This window comes from Bos indicus, chromosome 28 (assembly GCF_029378745.1).
Source record: "Bos indicus isolate NIAB-ARS_2022 breed Sahiwal x Tharparkar chromosome 28, NIAB-ARS_B.indTharparkar_mat_pri_1.0, whole genome shotgun sequence".
Classification (NCBI taxonomy): Eukaryota; Metazoa; Chordata; class Mammalia; order Artiodactyla; family Bovidae; genus Bos; species Bos indicus.
In genome coordinates this window covers 27425418-27444886 of record NC_091787.1, presented here as the reverse complement: position 1 = coordinate 27444886, position 19469 = coordinate 27425418, and the positions used below count along the sequence as shown (strand labels likewise).

The window sequence follows — 19469 nt, the reverse complement described above, 5'->3', positions numbered from 1 at the left end:
CCTGCCCCTCTCCTCTCTATCTTCCTCGAGAACAGCACAGGAAATCTGTCTCCCCACGCAGGGATCACTGCCCAGACCTTTAAGCAGACCAGAACTGGTCATTTGATGAGCAAACAGAACGTTGTCAAGAAGCCATGAAAAAAGGAGGAGAAAAGAGGTCTGGGGAAAAGAGGTCTGGGTCCAGCCTGGTCTTATACCTACTTCTTTCTTACATGAAAGGTAGCGGCCTTTAGATACTATTTTGTGGTTTGCTTCTTTTACTTGTCAGTATGTCCTAGGAATCTCACCATTTCAGTTCTTAGAGAGTTTTAGGGTCACTTTTCACAGCTGCATAGTACTCCAACGTGTGGTTGTATCATAGTTTATTCAGCTCCTCTACCAGCGTGTTCAGGTTACTTCCAATATTTTGGAATTACAAATAATGTTGTAATCATTCACCACGAGCATAAGTATTTTTATATTGATAAAAGTGTACTTTAACGGTAGATTTCTAGAAGTAGGACTGTTCGGCCAAATAATAAAGCATATATGAAGTTTGTCAAGTATTGCTATATTAGCTCTCCAAAGGACTGTACCAATTTGCATTTCCAACAGCAGTGTCTGAAAGTGCCTGTTCCCCACTGCCTCCCCAGTGGAATGTTTGGTCACAATTTTTAATTTTTTCTAGTCTTGTAAGAAGTGGTATCTCAGAGTTGTTTTAATTTGCTTCTAAATATGAATGAGTTGTAACATCTTTTTTCATGTTTGAGTGTCACTGTTAATATCTTATTTTGTGAATTATTTGTTCATGGCTTTTCCCACTTCTAAAAAAAAATTATTTTTATTTATTTTTATTGCCCCTGGTCTTAGTTGTGGGATCTTTAGTTGTAGAATGTGGGATCTAGTTCCCTGACCATGGATCAAACCTGCGCCCCCAATGTTGGGAGTCAGCCACTGCAATACCAGGGAAGTCCCCTTTTCCTACTTTATAATCAAGTTTTTTGGTCCTCAATATTTAAGAGTGTTTTAATGTATTAGGGATATTAGTCTTTTGTCTGTGGCATATATTATGGACATTTCCTCCTCGTTTGTCAAATATTTGTATTTGACTTTCCTTAGTGCTCTTGCCTGGAAAATCCCATGGGCGGAGGAGCCTGGTGGGCTGCAGTCCATGGGGTTGCGAAGAGTCGGACACGACTGAGCGACTTGACTTTCACTTTTCACTTTCATGCATTGGAGAAGGAAATGGCAACCCACTCCAGTGTTCTTGCCTGGAGAATCCCAGGGACGGGAAGCCTGGTGGGCTGCCATCTATGGGGTCACACAGAGTCAGACACGACTGAAGCGACTTAGCAGCAGCAGCAGCAGGGTGCTTTATTGTAAATTTTTTAAAATTTTTATATAATAAAAATTAGCAAGTTTTAATTTTATTGTCTCTGGATTTTGAGTCATAGAAAGCCTTCCCCTACCCCAACACTGGGCTTCCCGGGTGGCTCAGTGGTAAAGAATCTGCCTGCCAACACAGGATATGCAGTTTCAACCCCTGGGTGGGGAAAATCCCTGGAGGAGAGCGTGGCAACCCATTCCAGTATTCTTGCCTGGAGAATCCCCATGGGCAGAGGAGCCTGGCAGGCTACAGTCCATAGGGTCAAAAAGAGTCAGACACAACTGAGCATGCACACATCCATACACCCCAACATTAAAGAGAATTCACCTGAGTTTCCATCTAGTACTACCTGTATGATACCTCTGTTTACATTTAGATTCCTAATCCATTTAAAGTTTGTTTTTCTGTTTGGTGTAAAATATGAATCAAAGATTATCATTTTCTAAATGGCAACTCAGTTGTCCAAGCAGCATTTATTTAAAAGTCTGTCTTTAGCCCAGTGATCTGGGATGTCACCTCTGTATATACTATATTTTCATATGCATACGGGTCTAATTTTGGGCTTTCTCTTATTTTCGACTGGTTTATCTGCCAATTCAGGCAACCAGTTTCACATTATTTTAATTATACAGGGATTATAGTATGTTTTAATATCAGTAGGGATAGTTTTACTTCTTTATCCATTCTTGGGCCTCTAATTGATCTCTCTTGTTTAATTACATTGGCTAATACTTATAGCAGTGTTGGATGTAAGAAAAATGGTGGGTGTCCATGTTTTATACTGATCTTAATCGAAATGGTTTTAGTGTTTTCTCATTAAACAAGATACTGGCTTTAGGATCAGGATATATATATATGGGTCTTCCCTGGTGGCTCAGTGGTAAAGAATCCACCCGCAATGCAGGAGACATGGGTTCGATCCCTGGGTGGGGAAGATCCCCTAGAGAAGGGAATAGCAACCTACTCCAGTATTCTTGCCTGGGAAATCCCATGGACAGAAGCCTGGCAGGCCACAGTACATGAGGCTACAAAAGAGTAGGACACAACTTAGCTAAACAACAGCAACATATCAGTATATATTATACTAAAAACTATTCTTTCTTTCATTCCGATTTTCTTGAATGTTTATATCATGAATAAGTGTTGAATTTTGTCCAAGGCATTTTCAGCATTTATAGATATAATCACATGATTTTGTTTCCTTAGATTCATTAATATGGTATACGATACTAATTTGGCACATGTTATTAATATTAATGGATTAGTCTTGAATCAACTTTGCTCTTCTAGAATAAAAAAGATTTAGTCATTATATATCATTTTCTTCAAAAAGGCTGGAATTGGATACCAATGACGACAGCTACCACTTATTGAACGCTTTCTCTGTCCTCTACATGCATTATTGTCTGATTTGATCCTCAGGATATTGATGTGAACCCATTTATCATTCAGTGATGAGTGAACAAATTGGTTTATCATTCCCATTTCATAGATGAGGAAACTGGGCCAACATTGGTGAAGCTGCCTTACCGACATCACACAGCTAGCAAATAAGAGAGACAGGATTGAATTTTGGGTCTCAGTGATTACAAAGGCCATAGCAATACATGGGTAGCATTATTTAGCTGTTATTTAGATACAATTAAAATGCTTAATATTTGATAAGGTGTTAGAAGAGGAACACCTCTGTAGGAACTGGGGGGAGGGTCTGCCCCTACTTTCCTGAACCCTGAGCTGCCCTCCTCAGTCTATTCTGCCTGAGCTCAGCAGAGGAAAGATGTGAGAGGCTGTGAGGACCGCTCCCGCAGGCTGCCCCCAGGCCAGGCAGCAGCCCTCAAGGACTGCCTCGTCCCCTTCCAATCTCAGCCTGGCTCAGTCCCAGCATTTATGTCTCAGGCTCTGGACAGTGTGGAAACAACTCGGAGAATGAAGACGGGTCCAGGAAGGTGGTGGGCTATGAGGGAACAAAGTGTAGGGAAGAAAACTAACCTCCACTCTCTGCTGGTCCTGCCTGCCCTGTTTTCTAAGAACAGGCAGTCAGCCGAGGGATTATGTAACTTCTGGTGGGCATGGCAGATGGCGTGCTGGCTCGGACACATCAAACCCAGCACTGACACTAACCTTCCCTGACGTGGAACCCCAGCCTCCCCTTCTCTGGGGTGTGGAGCAGAGAGGGATGGGAAGCGACCCAAACTCTTGTCATCCAGCTCAATAGCCAGGGCCAGCCAGGCCACAGGGAGAAGCCAGGGCCCACCCGCAGCGGGAGGTTCCAGCCAGGGAAGTGGAAACACGGGCCCTCTCCTACCTGCCCCACAGTGAGCAGCTCCCGGGACGTACTGCACAGCCCCTGGGGATAGACCTTGCTGTGTGGGCCTCCTTCCTACTCAGATCAGCAACCCCTGGGGTTTGGAGAAGTTTCCAAAGCACCTGTCCAAGCATTTTCTCCCTGAGCCCTGCCTGCATTTTATTCCTTTTGCTGATGGGTAAACTGAGGCTCAGAGTGGGCTAGTGATTTGGTTGTCACACAAAGACAGAGTTGGTCTCAGGGCTGTAGCTTCCAGACTCCTAGTCCAGTGCTCTTTCCAAATGCGTATGACAATGCAGGCTTCCCCTCTTGATGTAACCCCCAGGCAGATCATCAGGTCATCCTGTGGGCCATCCTGAACCTTAAGTCTAATACTTGGTGTGTCAATAGGGTAATATTGGAAAGAAAGGAGGAGTGTAAATCAGTGGTTTGCAGATTGCTTTCCTCTCAGGTAGAAACAAAAAGGAGCTGACCTTTACTGACCATGCCCCATCTCGTTTCATCCTCCCAACAACAACCAATCAGGCCCCGATTCACAGTGAGGTGATGCAGGCTCGGGGAGTTATAGTTAGTTGTCGGAGCCAGGACTTGAACTCAGTTTACTGATTCTAGGGCAGACCATCTTCCACTGGACAGATGAAGACACTGAGGCCCAGAGAGGGAATGGGATTAGCTCAATGACACACAGCAGATTAGCTGCATGGCTAGGATTAGATCCTGATCCTCAACTGTGAGTTCTTTTTGTATGTATGCGTCTGTACAGAGCCGGGTGCACCAGCAGGAAAAAGTGGGGCCAGATCAGATGTGCAGATCAGCTCTGGCTATCTCGTGCTGCCAGGCAGGAGCTCCAGATCAGTGTTGGGGACTCCTGGCAAGAGCCAGCAGGTGCCCAGCTGTGAGGGTGGCAGTGGGGCTCGGACTACTGCTGCCTCGGCTAAGCGCCTGGGGGTATTTAATCTCCTAGGGATGCTCTCTGAATGTTAACATTGGATGTAGTGCTGGGGGAGCCTGCCTTAGCCAGACTCTGCAGCCAAAACTGCTCCCCTGCATCAAACCCAGCTCTTGCCAAGATGCTGGTGGCAGCTGTTCTGGAGGGCTGAGGTCTTTGGGCAGACCCTGCCAACAAACTTTCAGATATACTGTCTCAGCCCTTGCCTACTCCCAGGTCTCAGGACCAGTGTATCTGGAACGGACATTGTCTTGAGCCGCTAGACAGCAGGGTAGAGGGGACTGATCAATGGGTTTGGGGCTGCAAACTGGAAACAAACATCTTCAAAGGCCCTGGACCAGCCAGATGGGCCTCGTGAAGGCCACCTTGCAGCTAAGTACAGCGTTCACCTGCCAGTCTGCTTCCTCTGAGCACAGGCACAAAGGGCACGCGACTGCAGTCCTTGATCAGTTCTTTGTGGCTCCACTGGATTTCATGAATAAATTCTTTCCTACCTCAGGGTTCTGACCGATGAAGACTTGGCTCTGATTTCCATGGTACCCCATGCACAGTACGTGGTCAAAGATGGAAAGCAGGAGAAAATGAAGGGAGAGAAGCAGGCAAAGCGGGGGTGGGGTGGGGGCTATAAGCCAAGCAGTCAGACTCTTCTAAAACAGGAGCAAGTCCGACGTGTGGCGGGGAGTGAGCCACAGCAACCTCCTGAGCGAGGAAGGCCTGCACGAATTCCTCCTTCATCTGCCCTGCAAGTGTTTATCAAGCTCTCTCTTTGTGCCTGGGATGGTGCTGTGTACCAGGGACATGTGACTGAGCAAAATCAGCCAAATCATACCCAGTCTCCCTAGGCATGGAGTGTCACAGCTGCTGTCCCATCACATCGTTGTTTCAACCTCAGCCTGCCTCCACTCACTAACCCTGCCTCCTCACCCCCAGGCCCCTGGCTTGAATGACAAGGAAAATGAAGGGTGGGAAGCTGCTCCATAAGGCATTCCCCACTCTACCCCATGTCACACCTGAGTCCTGTCTCTGAGTCTCACTCTGTCCTGCAGAGTGTCACAGAATGAGCAAAGGTGGGATGGGGAGGAAGCCAGGAACAGCATTCCTAGAACCCCCGCTCAACTTCTTGTAAGCTCTTCATCCTCCATGGGTGCCCAGGCCCAGGCTGGGCAGGCGGGCGCCTCTGATCGCATTACAGAGCTGCCTGCCTTCAGCTCCGTCTCCTGATGCCAGTAATGCCTCTAGACGCTACTCAAGGCCTCTGGGGGTTGCAGGCTTCTGGTTGATCTCAGCAGAAGACGTTCCTCCCAGACCTTAGGGATATCTCTTGATATCCACCAGGCCTACCTAGGTAGGTCTCAGGGACAGAAAAGGTGGCCTCCTTCTTCTTGCCCCTCTCCCTGACTCTCTGGCCTACCAGGAAGCTGCCACCAGGAACCCTCTGACCCCTGCTTTTCTGCCCAGAGATGTACAGGGAGAGAAGCAGGGCCCAGGCCCAGCCAGGGGGAGACCAGACTGGGGACGGGCGGTGGGGGGAGGCAAGCAGGAGGGAGGCCATGAGAAATCAATGGAACCTGCTCTGTGCCAGGGCCACATGTCTATCTCACATCACATCACCATCCCGGGAAGGCAGGGGGGTCGTCCCCACCCCACAGATGGGGATACTAGGGTACATGGAGGTTCAGCCACACAGCCCTACCACTCAGTAAGAGTCAAATCCTTCTAATTCCAAAGCCTTGGCTCTTTCCACCAGGAAGGGACCCCTGGCTCCCGAAGTCTTGTTTTATCAGATGATCAGATGGCTGAATTCAAAATCCATTTCATGGGTGGATATGTCAGACATTCCCACCCCACGCTTTAATATACACACCCTGTACCAAGAATGCCCTTTTTGTTCACCTGAGCTCTGCTTATCCTTCAAGGCCAGTTAAGTACCATCCTTCCCTCCTCCAGGAAGCCTTCCTTAACCAACCACCTGGGTCCACAAGAGCCTTCTCTCAACACCTGAAGGACCTCCTGTTGTATCACTCGATACTTGGCACCAACAGCAATGAGGAGGAGGAGGACTGAGTGTTACTGAGTGCTTTAGAATGTGCAGAGCACTTGCATACATCATTTCATTCATCCCCACAAGGATCTGATGAGATTGGCACTGTTACCACTTCTCCTTTACAAATGAAGAAACTCAAGCTCAGAGAGGGTAGGTAACTTGCTCCAGGATACACAGCCAAATGCCAGAATAGCCAGGATGTGAACCCAAGGAGTCTGACTGCACAGCCCACCCTCTAAACATCATGCCAGACCCCACTCCAGCACCACAAGCCTGGCACATGACTCACGATTCAGGAAGCAACACAAATCAATCCAAGGGTCAGGCCAGTGCTTTGCCCACCTCTGACCCAGTACCTCCTCATATCAAATGAACGTCCATGTGTACCAAGTTTTAGGGCTGAGTGTATTTGTGTTCCAATGCCTGGTGTGGGGACAGGATTCTTAATCCCCCAATCCTGAGTTCAACGACACTCTACCCCTGGAAATGAAACAGTGAGTGGGATGGCCAGGTCTGGACAGTGTCTGCCTACTGCACCCCACACGGGGCCTCCCTGAGCCTTGGTGGGGGTGGCAGGGTCGGGGGAGCAAGTACCTCTTTGTTCATATGCTCAGGGTGCCTTTGCCAGTGGGGGCCTTCTCTGCCTCCCCAGCCCTGCTTAGCATCTGGTGTTCTCCATCTATGAGGCAGGAGATGCTTATGAAACAGGAAAAAGGGACTGAGGTCCCAGAGGGTGATTTATAGCTTGAGAGAGAGAGAGACCCAGGGCGCATAATGCTCACAAGGGCATTCTGGTCAATATATTGACTTTCGAGAGGGGCCTCTGTAAACACAGTGGTTCTGGGCCTTGGTCACCTCTGTCTCTTGCTGGGGCCTCTTCAGATGAAACCAGATCAAAAATCCTAGAGCCCTTAAGGATGGTTCATCCTTCCACCTTTCCCACATCCTGAATTTACAGAGGGGACCCAGAGAAGGAAATCACTTGCCTAAGGTCACACAGCAGAGAAAGAGTACAAGCCAGAACCTCCCAACTCCCAGGGCAGGAGTTGCCCAGGTTCAGGCCCTGAACCTCCTGGCCTTCTGGAGGGGGTCGTCTCTGGCATTGCAGGGCTGTGCCTGAGTGCTCCCTGAGCTCATTGTGTGCCAGGCCCTGGGCTAAGTGGTTTATCATATATGAGGTCATGTGAGCCCCAAAACAACCCTGTGAGGACAAAACTATCATTACCCCCATTTTACAGGTGAGGAAACTGAGGCAAAGAAGAGTTCCGTGAGCTGCCCAAGGCCATAGGGTTAGTAAGTAGCAATGCTGGCAATATTAATCTACTCAGAACCTCAGTTGGCCACACCACGCACCTGCAGCTGAGGTCCTGAGGGTCCTCTGTGAGGAGAGGGGTTGGAGGGGCTGGGGGTTCCTAGAGGTGTTGACAGTTGAGCTTGTCCTCTCTAGCTAGCTCGTGGCAGTAGCTGGGCTGAGGATTCCGTCCTTCGCTTGTACTCCACTCTGTGTTTTCTGGTGGGGGCCTGGCAGAAGGCAACACAGTATACCTTCCCACACCTCCATCCCCAGCAGAATCCCTATCATTGCTTAAAAAGTGTTTTCTGGGCTCACTCCATCTTCAAGAACCACAGAGAGCGAATCAAAGAATAAGAAATCTTTTCCTCTCAAGTGCCAGCCCCAAGCTGCAACTCCTCAGAGGTAGTTGAGAGAGGCACCACCCCTTCAGCTGAACCTGGGAGGGCCAGGATGGAAATATGGCTGAAAGCTGGCCCACCAAGGACTGGTGTCCACACAGGATGGAGCCCTTGCAGATGCTGGCAGGGCCAACTTCTCAAGATTTGGAGAAGTCTCAGGTGGGCACCCCTGTCCCCATCTTGTCTCCTCTTCAGCAATGCTCTTAGAAAGACCCAAAAAAGAGAGTCAAGGTCTGGCTCACATCACCCTCTCCAGGAAGCCCCAAGGCTCTCTTCCCTGAATAGACAGTTGACCGTTGAACAACTCGGCCTTGAACTGTGTGGGTCCACGTAAAAGTAGATATTTTTTCAATGAACTTTGTACCCATATTTTCATTTTATAGATGTTTAAGCTTGGGGACGAGTTTATGTTTGATTAGAGATTACAATATGGCACCCCACTCCAGTACTCTTGCCTGGAAAATCCCATAGGCTGAGGAGCCTGGTAGGCAGCAATCCATGGGGTCCCGAAGAGTCAGACACGACTGAGCGACTTCACTTTCACTTTTCACTTTCATGTATTGGAGAAGAAAATGGCAACCCACTCTGGTGTTCTTGCCTGGAGAATCCCAGGGACGGGGGAGCCTGGTGGGCTGCAGTCTGTGGGGTCGCACAGAGTCGGACACGACTGAAGCGACTCAGCAGTAGCAGAGATTACAATATGTGGAATCAAAAGAACTGTTTTGAGTCCTGATTCTATCCAAACCATTTCAGCTTCCTGCTCTTGGGTGAGTCATTTGTCAATTTCTTTATTTTTAAGGCTGATGTAGCAAAGATATATTTTCAACTGCTGGGGAGTCAGCGCCCCTGACCCCCACATTATTCAAAGGTCAGCTGCAGTGTCATTGGTCTCATTTGCCACAGAGGCTGTTGGAATGTCACTTACCAATCTTTGGAGTGGACATCAGCATCCCTCACACACGGTAACCACCTTGAGGGCTGGGGCCAGGACTGCTCTGGTTCTGAGCCAGGTCTGAAGTGCGCATCCTAAGTGGCACCCACCTCCCCAGTGGGGTTCTTACAAGGACCAACTGAGGTCTTACATATGAGAGGGTTTTATAATCTGTTAAACAGTAAGTTTATCTGTGGGACTATGATTTTCCTAAAGGTCTCTCTAGTCTACAACAGCACACCTTACCCTAGAGTTAAGGACGGCAGGGGAGCCCTGTGTGACCAAGGAAATGAGGAACAGTGGAGTCCAGGGCTCATGTATGTGTCTCTGTGTCTGCATCCTCTTTTACATCCACGGAGAGTCCCAGGCCCAGCCATGCCTGCCCATGTTGCTCTCCATGGGCGATGCCACTCACCCGAGCTCAGCTTGCTTCTTCCCTGGCAAATTCCCGAGGACCCCACTCCTCCTGGAGGGCTGAAGCAGGAACCTGACCCAGAGCAGAGAGCAGATCTTCAAACCACAGGACCTGCCACTGTTTTAGGAAAGCAGACTGCAGGGGACCCCAGGACTCGGACTCTTGTCCTCCTGGGAGGAGTCACCCAAGCTCCTGGTCTAGCTAGCTATAGGGCCTGTCTGTGGCCAATCCGTTCCACCTGCCCTCAAGTGAGGGCGCTTCTTGCCCTTCCAACTCCACAACCTGGCATACAGACCAAATGGATCAAATCTCCCTCACCTGGGTGAGTCCCACCTCCTAAGAACACCGGAGCTTCCCTAGTATGGTGGTGACTCACTGTCCCCATGCTACACACACCTGTTTACACACAAACACAGCACAGCTGCACCGACTTGCATTACCCACCCCAACCCAAACACATGCACCGCCATCCCCTATGCAAAAGGCACAACTCAAGACACGCCCCCTATCCCTCCTGCACACTTCACCCCACACACACCCAGCACCACACCTACCCTCACCTCCCCCTGCACACTCCCACCTCCGCCCACCTCCTTCATACACATTCTCACCCCCACCCCGCCCCGCTCTTCCACGCACACTTTCACACCACAGCCTGCCTTTCTCGAAAAGAGCCGCGCAGCAGCAGGCGGGGAAGCTGTGAGGCGCTGGGGTCAGCCAGTTCTCGGAGGTGAGAAGGCAGCTCCGCGAACTCACTCCTTAACCGTGGCCCGAGAGCTGCCCCGGCTCCTCGGCAGGGGACGGGGTAGAGGGGGCTGGTGAGGGGGCCGAGGAGGACCAGGAGGAAGCAGGAGAGGAAGCGAAGGGGGAGCGGTGGGTGTCGGTGCCGAGATACGTGCGACCCCCAGGTACCCGCGAACTGAATCAGCCCCGCCAGCGCCAGCCTCGGAGATGCTATCCGGGCCGCTTTGTCCGCAAGGGTAAATTCGGGAGCGTCCAGCAACCCAGGGCTTCGGAAGATAAAGAAGAGGGAACAAAGCGGGTAGGGTCGAGGGAGCGGGGAGGTGGCTGATTTATGCCTTCACTTCAGCAAATGTTTTCGCTGCCATTAGCCTCGCCGAAGTGGAGGGTCGGAGAGACAGGGGCGCGGCAAGGACTCGCCTGCCCTGAGGGGGCGCAGTGACTGGAGCTGTTGCTGCTGGCCGCCGGCGTTCGAATCCTGCGCAATCCAGCCGCCCGCCCAACTCCCAGCGGGAAGCCAGGCTTCTCTCAAAAAACACAGAGGAGGGGCTCACCTGGCCCTCGGTCACCTGGTCAGGTTGGGGATAAACTCCCCAAGCTCCAGCGGCACCCGGCTGAGCGCAGGCCCATGGTGGGGCAGGAGGTGGCGCCCCATCCCCAACTTCAGGACCAAATCAAAAGGAGGACACACGTTCCCTCCACCCACCTGAAACTGCCCTTCCTCATATTATTCTAATTACGATATTTTAAGTTTTCCTTAAAAAAAGGAAAGTAACAGAAAAGCACAGAACACACTTGTTTGGTTTCATTTTGCCTTCACAGCTTTAAACAGATTCCATTTGTGGAAGCTGTTTAGGAAACTGGGGAGGAGGAGGAAGAGGCCAAAAGCGCCAGCCCTGGTCTTAGTGTCTGAATCCTTCTCTCCCTGCCTTGAGAGTAGTTTCTCCCTACAACCAACCCCACAGGCAACCCCTAAATCCCAGCCTATGATCCCTGCTCCTTAACCCTTCCCTCCAGGCCTCAGGGGGCTCCAAGATAGTTCCTTGCTACCCTAATCCCAGCCATAAGGTTCAAATGACCATATGTTTGGCCAGCAGGCCCGGGAGGAGGCTCCAGGATGGGCCATTCAGAAATACCAACCAAGCACTTGGAATGTAAGAAATCCACCTCCCCTTCAGCCTCATCGCCAAAGTCCAAACCCTCCTTAGAAGATACTGCAGGTAAGGAAGTGGTAGGCAGACTTGACAGCCTGCTCTGCCAGCCAGCAACAGGTCACAGGACCTCAGTCCAGGGAAAATTCAACAACAAAACGGGTGCAGGAGATGAGCCCCTAAAGCTTCAAAATAAAAATGTAAACACCTATTTCACCTCCAGCTATACAAATGAGTGTCCAACGCCTTGTGACCCCATGGACTGTAGCCTGCCAGGCTCCTCTGTCCATGGGATTTTCCAGGCAAGGATACTGGAGTAGGTTGCCATTTCCTTCTCCAAGGGATCTTTCCCACCCAGGGATCGAACCCTCTGCTCCTGAATTGCAGACAGATTCTTTACCATTGAGCCATCAGGGAAGCCTCCATACACATCAGTACAGAGCTTTAAAATGCTAACATGTAGTCCTGCAGACCAAGGGAGCCTGGATTGTGATTTTTCTCATGGGGCTCTTACTGAGAGGATCAGTGTTGGAAGACCAGTGATGAAGCTACTTTTGGGCACTTGCTGGTCTCAGGGTCTCACCTTAACCTTTGGCCCAGCCCTGTTCCATCTCTCCCAGCTCCATGCTCCCTGCAAGTTTTGCCCCTGCAAGTCCCAGTCCAACTCAGTTACCAAACCAACTCCATCTTTAGCTGCCTGCCTTAGCCAGGCCTTGATTTTAAAATCTCAATCCCAGACCCATGCGGACAGTCTGCAGCCCAAGTGGAATAAAGGAGCCCTGACAAGAAGGAGGTTTATGAGGCCTGAGTGCAAATCTCAGATCTCTCCCTGAGTCCAAGTGTAGTCCTGGGCAGGTCAGGGCCCGTCCCAAAGCTTCAGCAGTTAAATAAGTGGATTGGAAGAGAGGGGAATTAATTTGTCCTATGGAATTCCCAGTTTGTGGGGTGGGGAGAGAAATTACATACAGAATTCCTCCCCTGCAGTGGTACTCTCACTTTAATGAGAAAAAGAATTAAGACACTCTTGATTTTCCATTTGTTTAAGTGAACTTGGCATTTAGTATAGTGTACAGGAAGACAAGGACAGGCCACCACCAACATACACACACACACACAGAGCAAAAACACTAGGAAAACTCCAATTTTAACCGCACCTTAAAAAGAAGCGTTATCATGACACCTTGGTTCCTTCTCAGCCATCCCAGCCACAGGCCAAGGAAAGGCTCATTAATAGCTCTAGGAAAGGCTGAGGGATAGGTAGGAGGAGATTCCCAGGGCTAACCTCAGCTTTTAAAGTGTCCACTCTGGCCAGTCACTTGCTGACATCTCCTTCTAAGAGTCTGGAGCTTATGGTTCTGGGTTTGATTTCTCCACCATCAAATTTTATGGCTTAAAAAAAATTCTCAGTGCTGTAAAGGGAACTCATTTCCAGATCCACTGGGAATAGGAGTAGGGGAAAGGACAGAGAGGTGCCTGCCCATTCAGGAGAGCTTGGAGACGCCCAAGAAAGACCGTGGATGGGACCGTAAGCAGAAATTCAAAGTGGACTGAATCAGCCTGGCCATTGAACAGGAGCCTTGGATACAATCTGCAATCTGTGGTCAAGAGAAGGTAAGATTTGAGGAAACGCAACATCTTGGCCCTTTTTTCCCCATCTGTGCAGTGGAGCTCATGGGGGATCGCTGGGAAGACCTAATGAATATTCTGAAAGTTGCTCTGTACATTAGAGTACAAGGGCTGTGTAGGAGGAAGGGGCATGTTCTCTGTCTTAAAGGCAGGCTTCTAAGGGCAAAAAGCAGGCTGATCCCACCGGCTGGCCCCTCTCCAGGCTGGTGGGCAGGCAACCCCTGCTGCGCTGAGTAATGAGCACAATTCCAACGCCAGTTCTACTCTGCTAGTGAGAAATCAAAGCCCAGTATTAGAGGCCATTTCTGGCTGGGCACCGATCGTGCCCAAATCCATCAAAGCCCTGGGCCTGGGGTTTCTTTTGGGGAAGGTGGAGGCCGGATGCTTTGTTAAGCAGGCAAGGCGGACCACCCCCAGCCTCCCAAGGGAGCCTACTCTGCAGCTCTGGAGAACTCCAGGCCAATCAGTCTTGTCTTTCTCCTGCCTACCCAGCCCCCCACCCTCAGTAATCTCGGTATTTATTCCTTATATCCTTGCCCTGCTGGTCAAAGACAGCTTCCCAAGACCCAATCCTGCCCGTGTGCCATTTACAGAGACTTCACCAAACCCTTCAATCACGTCCCCTCAGACACCCCAAAACCAGAAACCAACACCCCAGCCCAGCACCTCCCACATCCAACTGCCACTCTTTAAAACAAAGTTGGTCATTCAGCAGCCTGCCCCCTCCCCCATCATTACCTTCCAACTTCAAAACACTGCTTTAAATACCAGAGTCTGCCCAAATCATAATTAACGTGGATCAAATGATTGTGTCGTAACTTTACAACATAGGGCTAGGGGAAAAAAGGAGGCGGGGGGGATGTGCTAAAACCAAGTCCTCACTTGGGCCTGGGCCGTGGGAATCATTAATTCCGGAGTGAAGAATCTTTGACTGCAAGTTGCGGGGGCGGGGAGGCGGGGGTGGGAAGGTCGCGGGGCGGGGGCGGGGGGGGGCAGGAGGACGGCGGACGTCAACACCTCAGCGGAAGGTGGCGGGGGGGGGGGGGGGGGGGACGGCTGCGTCATCTGTCCACTTTCTGCACCAATTTTCCTGCCCCATTCTCAGCCTCAACTCAGAGGACTCTGCAGGATGCTGCCCTTCCCCACCCTACCTCGAAAGCCCGGTGCTTCGGTTCCGGAGAGAGAGCGAGAGAGGTGGATGGCTCCGGTGCGTCCACCCTGCTCCCCAGGAAGACTCAGCCCAGTCAGCCGCGCCGGACCCAGCTACAGACCAGCGAGACGTGTACACATCCACGGCGGAAGAGGCGGAATAGGAGCTTTAATTTTTAGTAGCCCACCGACTCCCTTAAGGCACCTTGGTGGGTCCAGAGTAGGAGCCTGGCGAGCGCACCCAGCCGACTCCCCAGACGGGGAGAATGTCAGTGATTGATTTAAAAAGAAACCAGGCAGATCGCTACGTACTCCTCTCCTCAACCACCAACACACAGTAAAAAAAAATTCTTCTAGACCCGCGAATCCCAAGATCTCGGGGAAAACTGTACGTGCAAGACTCAGCCCTATTCTCCTCGGTAACCAAACCGCTGCAAGCTGGCCTCATCCAGCTCGTGGAGCGGACCAGTGCTTCCCGTGCTCCCCAGGTTTCTCGCTCCCTCCTTCTAGTCTGCGGATTCCGGTCGGTGCCGCGCTAGGAGCTTGGGCGAGCCGGGACCTGGACTAGGAAGTTGCCAGCGAACCGGGAGCGAGCGCACACCTGGCCTGTGCAGCGACTGGGGGATTTTTTTTTTTTTTTTTTTTTTTTTACCAGCCGCTGCCAAGCACGCGCGGAACTAGGGGTCCCGTGGAGGCCGGTCCTCCAGGAGGCGCACACCCCGACTCGGATACCATTCCAGGGAAAAGAAGCGACCGACCCCTCCTTTCCAAGTAGGAGCTAGAGGGCCTGCTCACCCCGCGCGAGATGGCTGCACCAATCGCCCACTTTGGTGGGGCAGAGAAATCTACCTTCGAACTTGGGCGCCCTTGCCTCTTTCCCTGCGCGCACTAATAGAGCGATGGACCACCTCAACTTCGGGGCAGAGTGAGGCGCCAGGGTTCCCTTGCCCCACTCCCCCATGCCCGATAGCTCCCTACCTGCTTGGCTCAGCCTCAGATCCCAGCAGAGCAGCAGCGCCAGCAGCAGCGCGCCCCGCGCTCCGCTCCGGGCCCACATGCTCCCTCGGCCCGGCTCGGGCGCCTCTCCCCCGGGGCTCTCTCCCTGGCCCCAGCCTCGCCGCCGCCGTCTCCGCCGCCGCCGCCTCCTCCTCGCCGTCCTCCCCGGCGCCCGGTCGCGCCAGCTCGTGCCCTCCGTTGGGGCAGAGGCAGCCACGCTTCGCAGAGGGCTGCCGGGCGCTCGGAGCGCGGCGGGTGCCTGGCGTCCGCTCTCCAGTCAGGCTCCGGCGCGCCCCTCTCTGCACTCCCCCAGCTCCAAGACTCGAACGCTCTCCGGGTTCTCACGTCCTGGCTACGAAGTTGCACGACTGAAGGTTAGAGCGCTCAGCGGCGCTCGCAGCGGCTGACGCCGCGCGGTCCCAACCCCAGTAAGCGCCTTCCTGCGCCCAGCTGCTATCCGCGGCTCCGGCGTCTTCGCCGGCCCCAGCCTCCAGCCACGACGCCGAGCGCTGCCGCTCGCTCACCCCAGTGAGTCTTTGAGCTGAGGAGGACCAAGCACAGCCGGGGCGGGGCGGGGCCTTGGGTGGGCAGGGGCGGAGCCAGCGAGGGGCCTTTCGAGGGGGTGACCGACGGCTCCTTGGGCGCGGCCTCCGCGAAGCTGGGGGCCCTTCAGGGAGGTTCTCGAGAGACGCTGGACCCGGAGCATTGGAAAACTCGGCCTCTGGATCGAAACTGGAAGCGGAGTCTGCCCAGTTTTCCTTTCCAGAAACTAAGGAAGTGTATTTTTGCACTTCCATTTGACTTGGCTGTGTTAGCCTTCTCCTCTGATTAAACTCAGGACTCTGTCGTTTTTGGTTCCCTGATCTGTACTACTTAAAATCTATGTCCTCTACATGGGAAGGGGGTGGGGGTGGGAGTTCTTTCCCAGAAAATGCTCCTTAAATGAGAAAAATCTCAATCCCTCAAGTCCCGGATTAAGTTGGAATTTACAGCTCTGTGAACTTGACTGTGGATCTGGATCATCCTGGTTAGCCCTACTTGTTGGCATGACCCTGGGCAAAACTGTTTGAACAGACCCGGCTGACCCTCCTGTAGCACCCAGCGCCTAGGATATTACCCCCATCCCAACTGACAATGGGGCACTGGGGAGCCATTTTTGGCTTGGTGTAAATTTGGGTTCTGCCCCTTGCCTGCTGTGTGACCTTGAACAAGTTACTTAACCATTCTGATACTTCATCATCTCCAAAATGGAGAAAAATGATAATACCAATTTTATAAGAGGGTGTAGAACTGTAGGGCTTCCCGGGTAGCCCTAGTGGTAAAGCACCCACTTGCCAATGTAGGAGACAAAAGAAACATGGGTTTGGTCCCTGGGTCAGGAAGATCCCCTGGAGGAGGGCATGACAACCCACTCCAGTATTCTTGCCTGGAGAATCCCATGGACAGAGGAGCCTGGTGGGCTACAGTCCATAAGGGTCACAAAGAGTCAGACACACTGAAACGACATGGCACGGCATGGCAGAATTGAATTTTTAAAATATGTATGGAGGGAATTTCCTGGTAGTTCAGTGGTTAGGATTCTGTGCTTCCACTGCAGGGACATGGGTTCAATCCCTGGTCTGGATAAGACCCTACAAGCAGTGCAGCGTGCCTCCCAGGCCAAAGTACAGAAACTGCAGTACAAATGTCAATAATCTCTCCATCTTTCTTTCCAAGATCTCGCCTCTCAGTCAATTTGATTCCTGGTGGAAAATCCTGACCACCCAAGAGTGAGCCAAAGGGCATGAGGAGCCAGGTGGAGTTTGGGGGTTAGGCAGTATCTTGAGATTGAAACCCAGTGACACTAGAAGGGGTGGATCAGCTAATGCCCACAAGGTCCTTCTATGGCCAGGCACCAGGTTAAGCTCTTCATATGCATCACTTCAGTTAATGCTCACAAGTCTGGGAGGTCAGTACCATTTGTAATCTCATTTTACCTATGAAGAAATGGAGGCACAGAGACATGAAGGCATTTGCCCGAGATCACACAGCTTTGAGTGAATGAGTGGATGAGTCAAAGGGCAAGAGAGATAGGACTGGAAAGAAATGCTGAGCTGGGGATCCTCCACCCTCCTACCTCTTCTGGGGCTGGTGGGTGAGAAAGGACTGGCAGCCAGCAGGAATGCCCCTTCCTCTAGTCCTGGTCTGTTCACTACTTGGGGTTTTTCCAGAGCTGGGATCTGGAATCACTCCTCCAATACAGAGGCAGTGGCTGCTTCAAGAAGGGGTAAAGGAAGGCAGAGGGAGGTCCAGCCAGGCCAGTAGGGGGTAGGCTGGAATATGGTCAGTGCTCCCAGGATCAATTCCTAGATTAGCAGTGAAAGAACTTGGAGGCCAGAACTACAGGTTGGAAAGGGATTTTTTTGGGTGGGGGCAGGTAGAGAAGAAACAAGGGCCTGCCTCAGCTGTTTCCCCAGAGAACAGAGAAGGGCAGGACTGCCCAGGACTCCTGTCCATACAGACTGCCTCCACAGCTTGGGTCTGGAACATGTAAGGAAGGGGGTCGGTGGATCAGTTCACCTCCCCAGCCCTTCTTGGCCAGGCCCCCAGGATCAGAAGGGTGGGTATGGGGAAGTAGGACTCCCTGGGAAGAACTTAGGCCAACTAAGAAAGGCCCCCATGTGCAAAGACAGGTTGGTTATTTTTAGCTTGGCCCAGGCAAGGGCAGTAGGTGAGGGAGTCAATAGCTCTTCACACCCAGCCAGCCCCACCTAACCACAGAAGTACAAGCACACATACACACACCCACCCCTAGACAGTTACAGGCACACCTACAAAGATACACACACAAGCAAACATACAATGAAAATAATCAAGTGCAAAATGACCCAGAAACATCACAAAGGCACCCACCTGCAGAGAGGCCCACATACTTAAAACATAAGATTTTAAAAAGTACACGCATTCACCTTGTCACAGACACACACACAGGCGTGCAAATCCAAAAGTACAAATACATTCTTAGGCAGATGACACTAAAGACAAATAGATAGTTAGATACTTAACTTCCACCAGGCAACACATATAGGTACATGTACTGAGGCTCAGCATCTGACTGTCAACCCCTGGCACAGGCACAAGGTCAAGTGCATTTTGCTAGATAACTCAGCGGGAACCTCAGTAGAGCCTTGGCAGGCAGGGACCACAGGACAGGCATGCTCTCTCTCTTAAGCAGAAGACCAATATGATATTGGACATTTTTCAAAAAAGTTCCAGTGCTGTTTAGACAGTAATTGCACCAGGCAGGCCCTTCTAGTCCTGGTGTCAAATTTCATGACTTTAATTCCTAACTGGAGGGAAGGGGTCTTGGACACGGGGGTTGGGCAAGCAAAAGGAGAGCAGTCCATTCCTCTTATTCTGTTGATCCTCATCCCATTTCCCCTGATCCTAGAAATATGCCCATTGGAGGTCCTGGACCCTTCTTTGCTTCCAGGACTCCTGCATGGGGGTAGGAGACTTACCACATTGGGATTCCTCCATAACTCCTCTGTACCCGCTCCCCTGCCGTTCCAGTGTCTGGGAGAATGTCCCTTCCCCAGACACCTGCAGTTAAATAACCACTGGGGGTGTGGCTTCCTCCCCCCCCACCCCGCCTGGGCATCTTCAAGTGCCAGCCCTCAACTGGGGGGCAGCAAAAAGACTTCAGAGGGGGTCACACTACCCTGAGCTCACACCTTTCCCCAGAATGGGTGAAGAATGGGTAAGGTCCTGGCCCTGGGATGACACATTGGAATATCTGGATTAACACCAGGGTGTTCCCAAACCCAGTGCCGTCAGACTCACAGTGAAGAGGTCTTGTTGTGAGTTAAGAAAGAGGGTGAGGGACTTCCCTGGTGGTCCAGTGGTTAAGACTCTATGCTTTCAATGCATGGGGCCCGAGTTGGACCCCTGGTTGGGGAAATAAAATCCCACATGGCATGGCCAATAAATAAGTAAATAAATAAAAGAGGCTTGGAGGCCAGAGCCCCCTTTTCTTGCTCACCATGATATATCCAGCACCTCAGACTCCTGCATGTATATAAACATGCATAAATATTGGTTGAGTGGATGCATCAGTGAGGCTGG

General features: G+C 51.5%; 1 protein-coding gene across 2 annotated transcripts in view; it reads right to left on the bottom strand.

The window, feature by feature from the left end:
• Nucleotides 1-15905, bottom strand: part of UNC5B (unc-5 netrin receptor B) — an 88311-nt gene extending 72406 nt beyond the window's left edge. For both annotated transcript variants that reach the window (XM_019954086.2, XM_019954087.2), the window contains exon 1: nt 15348-15905. In XM_019954086.2, the coding sequence (XP_019809645.2) occupies nt 15348-15426 (79 nt within the window). In that variant the 5' untranslated portion in view covers nt 15427-15905. The remainder of the gene's footprint in view (nt 1-15347) is intronic.
• Nucleotides 15906-19469: the final 3564 nt, after the last annotated feature.